Source organism: Episyrphus balteatus, chromosome 2, assembly GCF_945859705.1.
Source record: "Episyrphus balteatus chromosome 2, idEpiBalt1.1, whole genome shotgun sequence".
Lineage (NCBI taxonomy): Eukaryota > Metazoa > Arthropoda > Insecta > Diptera > Syrphidae > Episyrphus > Episyrphus balteatus.
This window is the reverse complement of record NC_079135.1, coordinates 48,215,295-48,230,360: the sequence shown is the minus strand read 5'-3', so window position 1 is coordinate 48,230,360 and position 15,066 is coordinate 48,215,295. Positions and strand designations below refer to the sequence as shown.

At 29.7% G+C, this 15,066-nt stretch overlaps 1 protein-coding gene across 1 annotated transcript in view; it reads right to left on the bottom strand.

Moving 5' to 3' along the window:
* LOC129912372 (eukaryotic translation initiation factor 5B) overlaps positions 1-15,066 on the bottom strand; it is a 156,231-nt gene that overhangs the window by 76,160 nt on the left and 65,005 nt on the right. The window contains exon 5 of the mRNA XM_055990579.1: positions 9,778-9,854. Within this exon, the coding sequence (XP_055846554.1) occupies positions 9,778-9,854 (77 nt within the window). The remainder of the gene's footprint in view (positions 1-9,777; positions 9,855-15,066) is intronic.

Genomic DNA, 15,066 nt, shown 5'->3' with positions numbered 1-15,066 from the left:
CGTCAACGTTTCAAGATATTTAATTGCTATAATAAATTTGTCTTTGTAGAATCTTTTTTTGTGATGCTGGTAAGATGGCAACAATGTTGCAAATAAATATCAAGACTGCTTTTTTTTTCCATTTACAATAACCTTCAAGATTTTTTTTACACAAAAAAAAAAAAAAACAGAAAAATAAATTTAAAAAAAAACTCTACAAAAAGTTTCAGTTTTAGAAAATTTTATTTTTTAAAAAAAACTACCTTGTTCTCAATCAAAAAAGTTAATACAAATTTGCTAAAGTTTTGAATATTTTACATTGCAATTTTTTTAATGAGACTTTAACTTTAAGAAGGTGCCAAAAAACTTTGCTGTTATTGTTGAAAAATACTGTCAAAAAAGAAAAAAGGAAACATCCAAAACAACGCATTTTTCGATAAATGTTTCAGTGTATACCAATAATGGGGTGTTTTATATAATTGTTTAATATATTTTATTTTCATATAGCACGAACTCTTAAGAATAATAAAAGTTATAGTGGAAAAGCTGAGGAAAAATCTTATAACTTACTAACTACAATCAACGGAGACAATTAAAATTTTGTTAAACTTGTTTATCGTGGGTTTTTATAGACTTTTAGACATTGCAAAAAATGTGGCGTTGGTTAATTTAATGGGAGTCGTACGAAATCCCCCCAAAAAATATCACCATGGGACAAAATCTCCAAAAAATATAATCCAACTTGCCAATATCTCCAAGAGAAAATCTCCATGGACAAAATCTCCAAAGAAACGATTTTTTTGCCAAAATCTCCACGAAATCTCCAAATCCCCAATGTCCAGTTTCTACTACTAAAAGCCGTTGCTCTTGCCACATGACATTCTTGTCCGTTATGACATGATAAAGATTGTGTTTTTGAAGAAGAAATTATGAATCAACTTGAAACTTGTCAAAATTATATATAAATGGAAGTGTCTGTTGATTTTCATAACAAAAGTTACTATGCTTCTTCTGGAATTTTTGTATGAAGATGAAATTAAGAATGAAAAAGCTAATAATAAATAGATTAGCCTATCTTGTCCATTCAAAAAACAAAAAGCAAATATTATGTCCAATACAAATATGTTCATTTTGTTCAAGTAGTGAATCATGCTAATAGCGCGATTTAATCGCATGATTCACTACTCGAACATTTTTTTTTTTTTTTGAGATTTTGGCTTAAAGATTTTTGTTATGGAGATTTTCTCTTTGGAGATTTTGCTGCTGGAGATTCCAGTTTGGTTATTTTTGGATTTTAGTTTTGGGAGTATGTCTTGGGGAAAACGTCACCAACCCTAATTTTATATTGGGGTTGGGGTCAAAATTCTGCCGGGGTCAAAATTCTTTTGTCAAAATTCTGCTTTCAAAATTCTGCTTTTCAAAATTCTGCTTTTCAAAATTCTGTTTTTCAAAATTCTGCTTTTCATAATTCTGCTTTTCAAAATTCTGCAAAAAATTAAAAAAGGGTTTGGAAAATGTTAAAAAGCACGCGCTTTTTAACATTTTCCAAACCATTTTTTAATTTTTTGCAGAATTCTGTAAAATGATCTTTTTGAAAAATTATCTGCTTATTTGATTACTTACCTACAAAATTTGTCATTTTTTAAATGCGAATTAATTTTTGTTTTATAAATGAATAAATTTGAAAATATAAAGTGAAGGTTTTTAATATTAAACATTTCCGAAAATAACTAAAAATTTATTAATTTATCAAATAAAGATGAATATTCAAATTTTGAATAAGAAAAGGAATGTACAACATCGGTTCCAATTAGTATACATATTTTATTTGAAAGAAAGTCAGTATATGCATTTCAAAAAATATTTGCGACACTTAAATAAAAAAATTTAGGAAAGTACCAATGTTGAATTATATTAATGAGGTGTATTTTTCTTTAGCCAGCGCATATGCTATATAAAAAAAACAGAATTAGCAGAATTTTTTTGTTCAAATATAATGCTGGCAGAATTTTGAAAAGCAGAATTTTAAAAAGTAGAATTTTGAAAAACAGAATAGAAAAAAAGCAGAATTTTGAAAAACAGAATTTTCGCTGAAAAAGCAGAATTTTGAAAAGCAGAATTTTGAAGCCAGAATTTTGACCCGATCCCTTTATATTGTTCTCTTACCTTTTTGAAAAAAAAAACACATTTTGACCATTTTAACAACTGAACTAAAATAAATTGAGTTTATGGATATTTAACAGCTGCATCTTGCCGAAAAAAGAAAATGATATTAAAAATTAAGAAAAAAAAAATATTACATGACTCTTAATTTAACTCTGATTTTACGATCATCATACTCAAATTAAAATTTTATAACTTCCCTTGCAACCGCATTTATAATCATAATCACTATCTATTCTCACGAAAAATCTTTTTATCACATTTCCCTAAAAGAAAAAAATAAGAAACCAAAAAAACTCTCTTTGTACTAAAAAAAAAAAAAAATACACACTGCTGTGCCCTATACGTCTATCTTATAGACTATCTCCGACATAGCAACAATTTTTTGGTTCGAAATAATTAGGAAACTACTTCCTCAATTATGTCTCATTTCGGGGCAGCAACAACGCATCATAATGAAATTTAAGCAATGAAGATACAAATAATAAAAAGAAATTAAATTTGAAAAAAAAAAAAAAAAATATAGAATCTCAGCTGGACGTGTTGGGTTTTAATGTGTTTCCCCATTCCAAAACTCCAACCAAGCTGTTTTTTTTTTTTTGTTTCTATTTTAATTTTTTTTTATTTTATGACGTTGGGGCACGGTTTATTTTTTGTTGTTTTGTTGTTCCCTTCAAATCATCAAAACCCGTCTACACATTATAAAGAAGCAAATTACACACCATGTGCGATGAGCTACAATACGAGTAATAATGTATCTGGCAGAGTTAAAATGTATCTTATATACAATTTCATGGCGTTTTATTGCTTGAAATTGTTTTTTATCTTTTATTTTTTTTTTTTTTTTATTCCTTCAATTTTGTATATTTTTACTTGGACCCCCGAAGAAAGTGCGCTCCATTTTTAAGTGGCTCATAAAAAAAATTAAATGAAGCTTTCTACATTGATAGCAGCACAACGAAAGAGACGAGGTCATGTAAACTTGTACATGTGCTTGTGCATCTGCCTCCAGCTAAAGTCTGCAGTAGTGGCCCAAGGGGAACTATAAGGACTTTGGATAGACTTGGAAGAAAAAAAAAAAAATTTATACATATTGTCGATATTTTTTTATAAAATAATTTTTATTTTTACTATATCATTCATAAATACTTTAGTGTCAATTCATCGATACTTTGCTATCATCCGATTAATCGATTTAGTATACAAATACATCGACAGTTCTTTATAAATTTTATTGATACTTATCTTTTGATCGATCGATTTTAATCGATAATTTCTAAACTATCGGTTAATCGATATAAATATACCCCAAAATATCGAGTGATTTTTATAAAATAATGAACTTTTTTTCCTGTATCGATTTATCGATACTTTGTTGATTATCGATATCGATTAATCGATAATTAATTTACAATCGAATATAAATCTGAAAACTGTGGATTGGTCTAAACTTTAAATTTCATCTTTAAAGAAATATTGAAATTTTTTCTCGTTATATGGAAACACTGTGCCAATATCGATATTATATTTTTATCGATTTCGATAAAAAAAAAACGTTCTACATTATCTAAAACGGTCAGTAAAAATCAACAAAGACAACCGTCTGAAATCTCAAAAAAAGGCGATAACGCAAAAATGTGTCCAATGAGTAGCTAATATTTTTTAGAAAGGAAAGGAAGATTTGGTTAGGAAGGTCGTCATACTGTATTTTCTGAACAAACTCTGTTTGAACTTTAAGGGACAGAAAAAAAAAAACCGTATTTGTTAACAGACTGACAGTCTGTGAGTTCATGCTCCGAGTGTGTTTTTAAGAGTACCTTTGATCTATAAGTAAATCCATCATTGGCATTCTTGTTGATTATAATTACGAGAGAGAATCTATCTTCTCCAAAGTTTGCCCTATATTGACCTAATAATTGTCTTAAATTAGGCCCAGATGTGGGATTAAATTAATCGATTGATCGACAGAAATTCGAATATTTCGCGAGTGCCAACATTTAGAGAATACAAAACTGATAAATCAACCATTTGTATGTATCTGTATTCTGAAGCTTGAATATTGTATAATCGAAATCAAATTACAACACGATCATCATCATCTTCTCCTCTATTCTATGCTGATGGATCTCCATGCCTAACCATCACGGCACCACCAGCTGACACTTCCATAGATATCATTTTGATGATGATGATGGTCACATCGAGTGGGATTAGATACCTACATTTTTTTTGTTGGTTTGCATTTCATAGATACTTTCTGTCGTTTTATGGTTTTCCCATTGAGAAAGATTGACTATTAAGAAGATTCAAGAGCAGAGGGTGTATAAATTGGACCCCCAACTGGCGTGGTTGTTTATTCTTCCACTTGACGACACGGTGAGAGGGAAATTAAGAACTCAAGACTTTACAGACAAATATTATATCGTCGTATAGTTCTCTAGGCTTATGGTAGTGGATGGATGCGTTTGTTTTTTTGTTGTGTTTTTTAAAGATGGATTGTTTATTTCTTCCATCAGAGATCACAGTTGTTGTTCCAATTTTGCTGTCTGTTACTTCTCCATTTTCAGCTCAAGTTCTTCTGATATTTTTTTTTTTGTTTTATTGTAACATTCTTTGTCCGGTCCGGTGATGGTGATGGTGGCCGGATGTTGCAAACAGTGCTTCTCAGCATGATGATTTGAGATTTGTTCTGCTGAGAAGTTGAACGGCAACAAAAAAAAAACGACGACGACAATAATCTTCTTCTATTCTATTTTTTTCTTCTGATGTTTGTTGCAGATCAGAGATAGAAATTGTCTTCGTTTTTTTATCTATCTTAGGTATTTATACATTTTTTTTCTGCGATATGCCATAAGATGACAAAGGTAGAATTTTGATGATTTGGCAGAGGAAGTTAGATAAATATTTGTCTTGGAATTGGATTTATGCGAAGATATGAGTTAGCATAATTGCGGGAAATTATAGACATACAGGATAAGTTTTTTACATTAATGCTTGTTGGTGTATTTTTTTTAACAACGAAGAATAAAGATTCATACAAGTATTTGCAAAACTTAGAAATTAACGAAGATATATCATATGTTTTTAAACTCATTTATCATCAGTTTTTATCGATCTTTATGCATTTCAAAATTTATTTAATTTTAAATTTTATTTTGGTCTTTTACTAATTAAAAAAAAAAGACATTCAGACCTTTTTAACGATGTATAAAACATGTAGTTTTAATAACGACCCTTGATTAAATAAGCTCAAGAATGTCAATAATACGATTTTAAGCATGAACTTGAACTAAAACATGTTATTTTTATTTAACATTATTTAACTCATTTTATTTCCAAATCCAATGATATATTTTTTATAAAAATCGGTTGAAAATTGGTTGAGAAAACAAATTTTAAACGAAAGTCCATTTTTTTGATGTTTGTAAAAAAAATTATGGCCCCTAGATTTTGATTATTCGAAGAGATTGCCATTTATTTTATGAAAATCAGTCCATTATTACAGTGGTGACGAGAGTCCAAATTTTTTAAAAATAATTTTTTATGTTTTTTTTGCGTTTTTTTGGCCATATCTTTATTGTTAAGACAAATAAAAAAAACTTAAAAATATCACCTCCAGATTTTGATTAATCGAAGCGATTGTCATTTATTTTATGAAAATAGATTCATTATTACAGTGGTGACGAAAGTCCAAAAGTTTTTAAATTAATTTTTTGGTGTTTTTTGCGTTTTTTGGCTATAACTTTTTTGTTAAGACAAATAAAAAAAACTAAAAAAATATCGCCCCTAGATTTTGATTTAACGAAGCGATTGGCGTTTAATTTTTCAAAATCAGACGAGTTTTGCGACTTTGGTGGCTGTCCAAACCTCAGCAGACAAATTGTCTGCAAAGTTCAGGATCATTTCACTCGAAGCAAAAATACTGAAATTTCATATAAGATTCCCATCCAATTAAAAATGTCATTCATATTGACGATTTTGTTCTTTCTCATACCCATTTTAACACTTTTCCATGCTAAACTGCATGGTACAATATTTATTAATTCTGGTTCAAGATTAAAAAATAAAAGTGCAAAAAATTAAAGCAAATATAGAACATGTAAAATATGCATTTAAAAAATAAAAAATTGTTATACTCATGAAACTTGGCAAAAAGTTTGCTTTTGGGATAAGAACCAAGGATAAAAAGTCTATAAAAAAAAGTTGGGCGGAAGGGTGTTTTTTCGGGGACAAGAGGAAAGGGTTAAAGTCAAAAATATAGTGCACAAAATTGTGTGTGGACATGTTTTTGAGGTATTTTTTGATGCTGAATCTAATAACATAAAAATTAAGTCAATACGATTGCTCTAAGAAAAGTTATTGTCGATTAAAAACAAGGGTGCTTGTTTTTTGACCTCAACAGGTAAAATATAACCGAAACCCATGTGAAAAACATGCTACACTGATGGAATTCGGGATGAAGGTTTTAGATAAAGCAGAGACAAAGGATTTAAAAAGTTTTTTAAAAATTTTTGGTGAAAGGGTTCTTTTCTTGATGGGTTGAATTATGTGTGAGAAAGGTATCATAAAAGCTGACTTAAATTTTATTTATTTTTAAAACTTGGTGAAAAAGTTTTGGTTGGTATAAGAATTAAGAATCTATAAAGTGTACAAAATTATCTTCAGTGAAAGTATGTTTTTTTTTTGTTTTAATGATAAAATTCGGAATTAGTACCATAAAAACTGTGAAAAAATTGTTACACCAATGAAAATTGGTAAAAATGTTTCATTTATAACAGAAACCAAGAACCCAAACAGTCTATACAAATATTTTAGGTTAAAGGGTGTTTTTTTTTTTGGGAAATATTGAAAATCCGCGATAAGACTTATAAAATCAATGGTATAAAAGTAACCCTTACGAAATTTATTAAAAATGTTGTCTTTTCCATGGGAATCACGAATAAAAGAAATCTATAAATTTATTTAAGTGAAAGGGTGTTTTTTTAGGTGTAGAGAAAATATGGGTATATTTGAAAAAATGAGTAAAACAAGAGTAGTATTATTGGTACCCTATTGAAATTCAGCAACTATGTTACTTTTGAGATTAGAAACAAGAGTCTAAAGAGTTTATAAGAATATCGTGGTTAAAAGGGTGTTTTTTTGAGTGTAAACAAAAATGATGGGCCACCCTAATGAAATTTGGTAAAAACATTGATTTTGGGATAGAAAACAAGAATAAAGAGTTTTCATAAAAAATATTTAGGTGAAAGGTTGTTTTTTTCGAAGAGGCAGTAAAATGTGTAATTGGTCCTAAAAAGCCAAGATTCATTTTATTTTTGGTTTTGATGACCATTTAAACGTTTATACATAAGTTCTTAGACGTTTTACACGAATCATTGGGTTTTTGGGACCAATTACAGATTTTACTGTCTCTTCGAAAAAAAACACCCTTTCACCTAGATTTTTTTTATGAAAACTCTTTATTCTTGCTTTCTATCCCAAAATCAATGTTATGACCTTCACCCTCTCCCTCTTGTCCGCGAAAAAATACCTTTCCACCCACATTTTTCTTATAGATTTTTTTTATCCTTGGTTCTTATCCCAAATGCAAACTTTTTGCCAAGTTTCATGAGTGTAACAATATTTTCTTTTTTAAATGCTTATTTTACCTGTACTATAAGACTTAATATGTGTGGTCACCTTTAGATCTTCATTAAATTTAAATATTCTACCTCATTAAATGTATGTATGTCTTCGTGGTCATTTAAATCTTATTTCGTCATAATAAACCGCTACTAATGTCTCATAATTACAAATGATTCTTGTGACTGACTGGCTCATTTCGATGTCACTTTTTCAAGAACCAATTTAGTACCTATTATAAAAAAAAATATTGTTTAGGTATCTTTTTTTTGTCAAGGGAATCTCAGTTGAAATCTACACACAACAAAAAGACAACAAAAATGAAAATTAGAAAGAACAAGAGAAAGATAGAAAAAAAAATATAGTTACTTCCGGTGTACAATGACAAAACAATAAGCGCATATTAAATGAGAGAACAAAACAACAAATACAAAAAAAAAAAAAAAAAGAATATTACTTTGTAACAGAAAAAAATAAAAACGAAAATTTGACTCCACGATTGGGACATACTCGTCGTACTCGTAGCTTGAGTTTCCGCTTACATGATGAGTTGATAGTAGACAACACAGGTCGTCGACTATCATTTTGTTTGTCATTTGTACTAATAGTGGTTAGCTGCTGGTTACCTACACCACTAGCACCGGAAGTCCGGAAAAATGAGTTGATACCAAAATTTAAAAAAAAAAAAAAAAATTACTTAAGCTTCAATGCAATGGCAATGGAATTTGAGAAAGTTTCGTTTATGAAACATTTTTAAAGAATCTGCACAATTGCATTGGGTCATACAATGAGTCAATGCATTTTAATTACACGGTGCGACACTGAAAATACACCCGAGAAATAACATAGTGCAGGCTGTTCGTATGGTCGAATAATGCATAAAAATATTTTTGTTATATTTTTGGAACCCTCCATTTTTTTTTTATTTACAAAAAACCATTTTTACAGACCTTACGATGTAATCTATCAATATTTCAGTCATTTTTCTAACAACTCTCAATATGTTATATGTTTTTTGGCATTTTTGGCATTAAACGTGTAAAAAGCGATTTTTGAAAAAGTCTGAAAAAATGACTTTTTTTACCAAGCTAAATCTCTAAAATTATAACAATTAAAAATCTGAAAAATTTTCACATGATAGCTACACTTATTAAATTTGAGTCTGTAAAGTTTTAAATTTTTTGAACGAATGGTTTGGCTGGAATTTAAAATTGATGGAACAAGGTCCAAGAAACCCCATGTTATTCCCATAAGAAACTTCAACCGCTTGGCGGCACAAATTAGAATTAAGTTAGAGACTTGAAACTTGGGGAATATTTTTTTTAGTTTATTTCCAACCATATAAGATCCTAGGAGCATAGAAATTCTTATTATTTTAAAATAACGAACACCCTATTGTGCACCTTGCAATTCACATCATGAAAAGCCACATTTTCTATTTACGAAAAAATAGCATAGATTCCGCAGTTTTGGTCAAATTCAATAAAAAAATACGCCAATTTGTGCCTAAATGTATATTCTTTCAGAATATAACCTTACTTTATTTTTTTGTTTGTTTTATTTTGCAAAAAAAATTGGGTAAAGTTGAAAAAATTGGGAAAAAAATCACTTTTTCAAGATTTGTGGGATAAAAACCTACACTTAATTTGTTTAAACAATAGACTTCTATACATCATTCAAAAGGTCTGGAAATCCTCTTTCCAAAAACATATAACACATTGAGAGTTGTTAGAAAAATGACTGACATATTGATAGATTACATCGTAAGGTCTGTAAAAATGGTTTTTTGTAAATAAAAAAAAAATGGAGGGTTCCAAAAATATAACAAAAATATTTTTATGCATTATTCGACCATACAAACAGCCTACACTATGTCATTTCTCGGGTGTATTTTTTTTTTTTATTTTGTAGCACAGTGTTATGCATAAAATTATGCTTTTGAGGGGTGGTGAAATTTGGGTGACAATTTTTTAAAGAAATGTAATGATTTATGTTATTTTGATTTATACTTACTGTGCTTCGTGCTCTAACATTGTAGAGGCCTTCATAACATCACGTTTAACAACCGGACCAATTCGAATGGCGAAGTACTGAAAATAAAGAAAAATTATTTTTTTAATTAATCTGCTTGTCTTGTGAAAGTACGAAAACTTAAAATATTATAAACATATAAAATATATTTTAAAAAGAGTTCTGGTAGACAAACTGTTTTTGATACACAGTAAATTTCTAAGTTTTTTTTTGTCTTTCAAACATTTGATAGGTGTAAAATAAAGGTTGATGTCGAAAACCCGGAATCCCAAGATCTCGAAAATCCAGAATCCCGAAAACACATAATCCCAAAAATACAAAATCCAGAATATTTTGGGTTTCGGCCTTTCTGGATTTATGTTTTTTTTTTTCTGGTTTTTTGGTAGTCTTGGTTTTTCGGGATTCTTAGTTTTCTAGATTCTGAATTTCAGGATTTTGCAAGTTTCGTGAAAAAAAATAGAGGTCCAAAAATATAAATTAAAACAAAAACACACAAAATGACAAGTTCTCTTAAAAATATCGTTCTATGGACTAAGATATGCACAAAAATCTTCAATATTGTCGATTATGAAAACTTCAAAGTGATCCGGTATAATATACTTAATGGGAAATAACTTGACGGTTAACATGCATCTGATTTTGTCAAAATTTCAAACCTGAGTTATTTATCCCATTCACTTAAAAAACACAATACAAAAAAAATCATGTGTGCGATTCACACGTGGCAGAAGTGAAACTTAAAAAAATCTAACTTTTTTCTCTTATCACCTTTAAATCCATTTTTTATGAGAACCTATAAAAACTTTTATATCATATAAAAGGATATTATTTAAGCTTAAATTATTTTTTTCAATCATGTCTGTCATTTACTGACATTTACAAAAAGAGCTAAAATGTTTTGAACTAATCAATTTTCATCCAAATAAGCAAGAAAATCAATCTTATTTTCTTTTCTTTTATCACCTTAAAGTCAATTATTTTATATGGCAACCTATGATAAATTTTATATCATCTGAAAGCTTATTATTTAAGCTTTAATATGAGGTTTCAATCATATTTGTACGATATCTAGAAAAAAAGGCACAATTTTTCAAATCCAACCATGTCGAAATTTCAAACTGAGATTACGTTACTTCCTACACTTGTGGCTGGTCATCGGCAACAGATTTCCACAGGTGTTTTGAGGTGTTTTTTCAAGTTTTTCAATTTAAGATTGTGTAACGTGTGATATATTAAATAAAAGCTAATATTATCAGCATGCTTTTTAAAGTTAAATCAAATTTGTATGTGCTCTAGATCAAAGGATATAACGTATTTAGAAAAAGAACATGTTTTCAATGTTATCTCAGGATTGTGAATATAAAATTTATCTTGTTTCAAATCACTACGATACTAAAGAAGTTTTCACTTCAAAAAAAAAACTTATGTGACGAATTTTCCAGTCAATTATTGTATTCGTCATCATTACAATAAAATGCTGCGGGTATAACCCTATTTTTCATTCATAAAAAAAAAAACAATCTTCCCAGAAAAGTACAAACACACACATCTTACAAAATGACCCCAATTTTAATTTTTTTTTTTTTTTCAAGAAGAATTTTTTCATTCATAGATTCCCATTCACCAATCCGTGATAAAGCAGTTGAAGTGGATGTTTCCCACAGAATTTTCCTTAAAACTTAATAAATTCACGAGTATGTATAGTGTAGGTGGGGTATAAAAATGATAATAATTGTCTTAACAACGACGATGATGAGCCACAAGGGAACATCAATTTCCTCCTTCACTTTTATGAATAGTATGAAGGTCTGTCTTCTTTGCCGATGTGTATATTGCCGGAACATCAACTAACCATTGACTTAACAGACGATGTATCGCGGTTTTCATGTAAACTATAAGTTTAACTATTAAAGTGTACCCACGGTTAAAATCTATCTTCCGTGAATGCTTCTGTTAGGGCTCTCGGTATAATAGGCTGAACTTTACGATGCGCTCGTATTTGATTCTTGAATGAAACAAAATTATGTGAATGAAAAAAAAAACTGATTTCCATCGTTTGTTCATCAAAATTTCTTCACGCATTCTACTGCACCCATTGAGAGTTGTATTTTCACGGTATAAACACAACATTCGTGCAACATCCTACAGAATTATTTTCTCACAACGAAAAATTACAATCCATGAAATATTTCTAGAGATAAGTGAACTTCAAGAGCAATAAAGGCAATCTTGTGGCTAACTTCTAGTCTTCCCATTGAAAAAAAAATATGTGAAATCACTGAACGGAATGCAATTTTATGTAAAAATTTGATTATACAAAATTTAGGGTGAATTAATTGTTGTATTTATAATTATTGAAGTAAAAACTTCTTTAGTATCGTAGTGATTTGAAACAAGATGAAACAAAAAAGCGACAGTAAAAATGAATTGAGTACAAGTGTAGGAAGTATCGTAATCTCAGTTTGAAATTTCGACATGGTAAGATTTAAAAAATTGTGCCTTTTTTTCTAGATATCGTACAAATATGATTGAAACCTAATATTAAAGCTTAAAGTAATAAGCTTTCAAATGATATACAATTTACTATAGGTTGTCATATAAAATAATTGACTTTAAAGTGATAAAGGAAAAAAAAATTGATTAGATTCAAAAAATTTTAGATTTTTTGTAGATGTCAGACAGACATGATTGAAGAAAATAATTTAAGCTTAAATAATAACATTTTATATGATATAAACTTTACTATAAGTTCTCATATTAAAAAATGGATTTAAAGGTGATGGAAGAAAAAAAAGTTAGATTTTTTCGATTTTTTAAGGTTTCACTTCTGCTACGTGTGAATTGCACACATGATTTTTTTTGTCAGCTCTTCCATTTCGAAAACCGCCCATATATTTGAAAACCGCCCGTCTCTTCTATTTCTATTGCCTATGCATGTTAACGGGTTCCACTCTTCTCCACAAATTCTCCAAAATATTTAAACAATTTGGCAATTAAGAATAAATAGTATTATACAATAATTAAGTAAGAGACAAGCTTTGACTGAATTCTTGATAATACATTGAAAATGCTTTGTATATCGATTGGGAGAGTATTCAATTAGATTTTTAGAACAAATTATAGGCATAGTTCTAGAGTTTTTTTTAGTTTTAGAAGGTTAAATCCGTTTTATATCTTCACTTGTATTATATCTTCATTTATTAGAAATATAGCGTCTTCCATGTGGAAAATTAATGAAGATCATTGATAAAGAGTGATAATAGAAGTGGTCCTAAAACAGAACCCTGTTGTACTCCTGTGTTTACAAAAAAGTGTAAAGAGGTTCCGCTTTCTACTTCTACCGATTGTATTCTTTTTTCATATAATTACTAGTTGAAAAAAAGTTACATTCGAAAACTTGAAAATGTATTATTGCTTAGATACAAGTAAAGGGTGATCAATACAATCAAAGGTCTTTGAGAAGTCCAACTGGACTAAAAAACCGATTTTATTAGTATCGAAGGCTAAGTAGAGTTGTTTTCGGTCAGATTGCTTGGAATGGTTGTTAGTTCTTGGAAATAGTAGTCCCCGTCTTAAGTTAATTCATCATTTCATTTAGTTTATTCATCTTAATTTTGGCTGGGAATCTCGAATCTCGAAAAAAATAACACACTGAAAGCATGTTAAAAGAAGTCAAATTAGGGGTTTTTAGAGCTTCAGTTTTTCTATCACTTTTATGACTTTTATGACTCCTTAGCTTCCCATATTTTTTTTTTCTGAATAATAAAAAAACCGAAAAGTAAACCATTAAAGTTAAGGAGACATCCGTCAATCGTCCTCTCTCTCTCTCTCTCTCTCTCTCTCTCTCTCTCTCTCTCTCTCTCTCTCTCTCTCTCTCTCTCTCTCTCTTTCTCTCTCTTTGCTGCGGAACTGACCTTTTAAAGTGTGACGACCCTTTAGCGCGCCTTAATTGTTTCATTATCATTTTATATGGGGGGCTCTTGTAAGCGAGCGGTTGATTAATTCTTTAAGTACTCACCGTGAATGGTCATGGTATAGTGTTTCAGTGGTTTCAATGGTTTCAATGGTTGTCGGGTACAGAATCAATGGCAAGGAAGAGTGTAATTCGGGAATCTTCGACTGGCAATGGCGTACTGCTGTCACTTGGGTTTAATTTACTATCAAATTGATTGGGTTAATGGTTTATTTATTTCTTTCCGGAGGCGGAAATTGTTTTACTCTTTTTTTTTTAAGTTGGTCTCTTATATGCCTCTTCTTTCGCCAAGTTCCTTAGTTTTTTTTTTTTTTTTTCTTTAATATTATAGAGATGTCGGCATTTTTCAATGGCGGCGGCAAATGCTATTGATGATGATGACGATGCCACTGTGCCACCAGCACCATCACAGCCGCCAAGGAGTATCCAATGGTTTCAGTTTTTCATTTTTGTATGAAACTGGTGGAGATGGCTACATTTATATATGACTCGACATGGCGTTGGCGGGGTCCAAGACAATATAATGTAGATGTATGATGATGTAAAAGATGACGACGGACGATGAACATCGAGTTCAATAACCATTAATTGATTTTGTTCCCCTTTCTATGCAACCATCCATCTATCTATTCATTTTTGTATCTTCATTGGAGTAACTTTATATATTTTATAGACATATGAGGGTTGTGCGTCAAGAAAGGGGTGTTCGTTCGTTCGTGTATATAGTTTATATTTGACTTCATTCATTGATTCATTTATGTCGAAGATTAAATTGGAAAATCGTAAATAGATTGAAACAAATTTGTTTTTTCTTCTTCTTGGTTTTATTGGAGCGATACTAATTGGTAATTGAAGTAATAGAAGAAGTGTGTGAATGTGATGTTGGGAAATAATGATGATGATGATTGGACTGATGATTGTAATGTGCAGTGCAATGAGGGCATTTTTACGGTCGTCGTCGATCGTGAAGATTTTATTTCAATTTCAATTTGTGTGAAAATAGAACAGAAGTCAATGAACAATACATTTATTTTCAAACAAAAAAAAAAATATTATTGATCAGAGATTTCTGACTAATAACAGCATAGAATGAAAAATGAGTAGATAGTCCTTTTAAGTTGAAAATGACAGATGTTGACTTTTCAAAATTCGCAAAAACTAGATTGTCCGAATAAAGACTGAGCTTTGTAATATGGACAAGAGGTTTACATTTTTTCCGAAAATTTAGCACCTTTAAAGCATTTAGCATTTTTTGTGGAAGAATTTGAGATTATGTTTGCTGCTGTGTCACTTTGTCG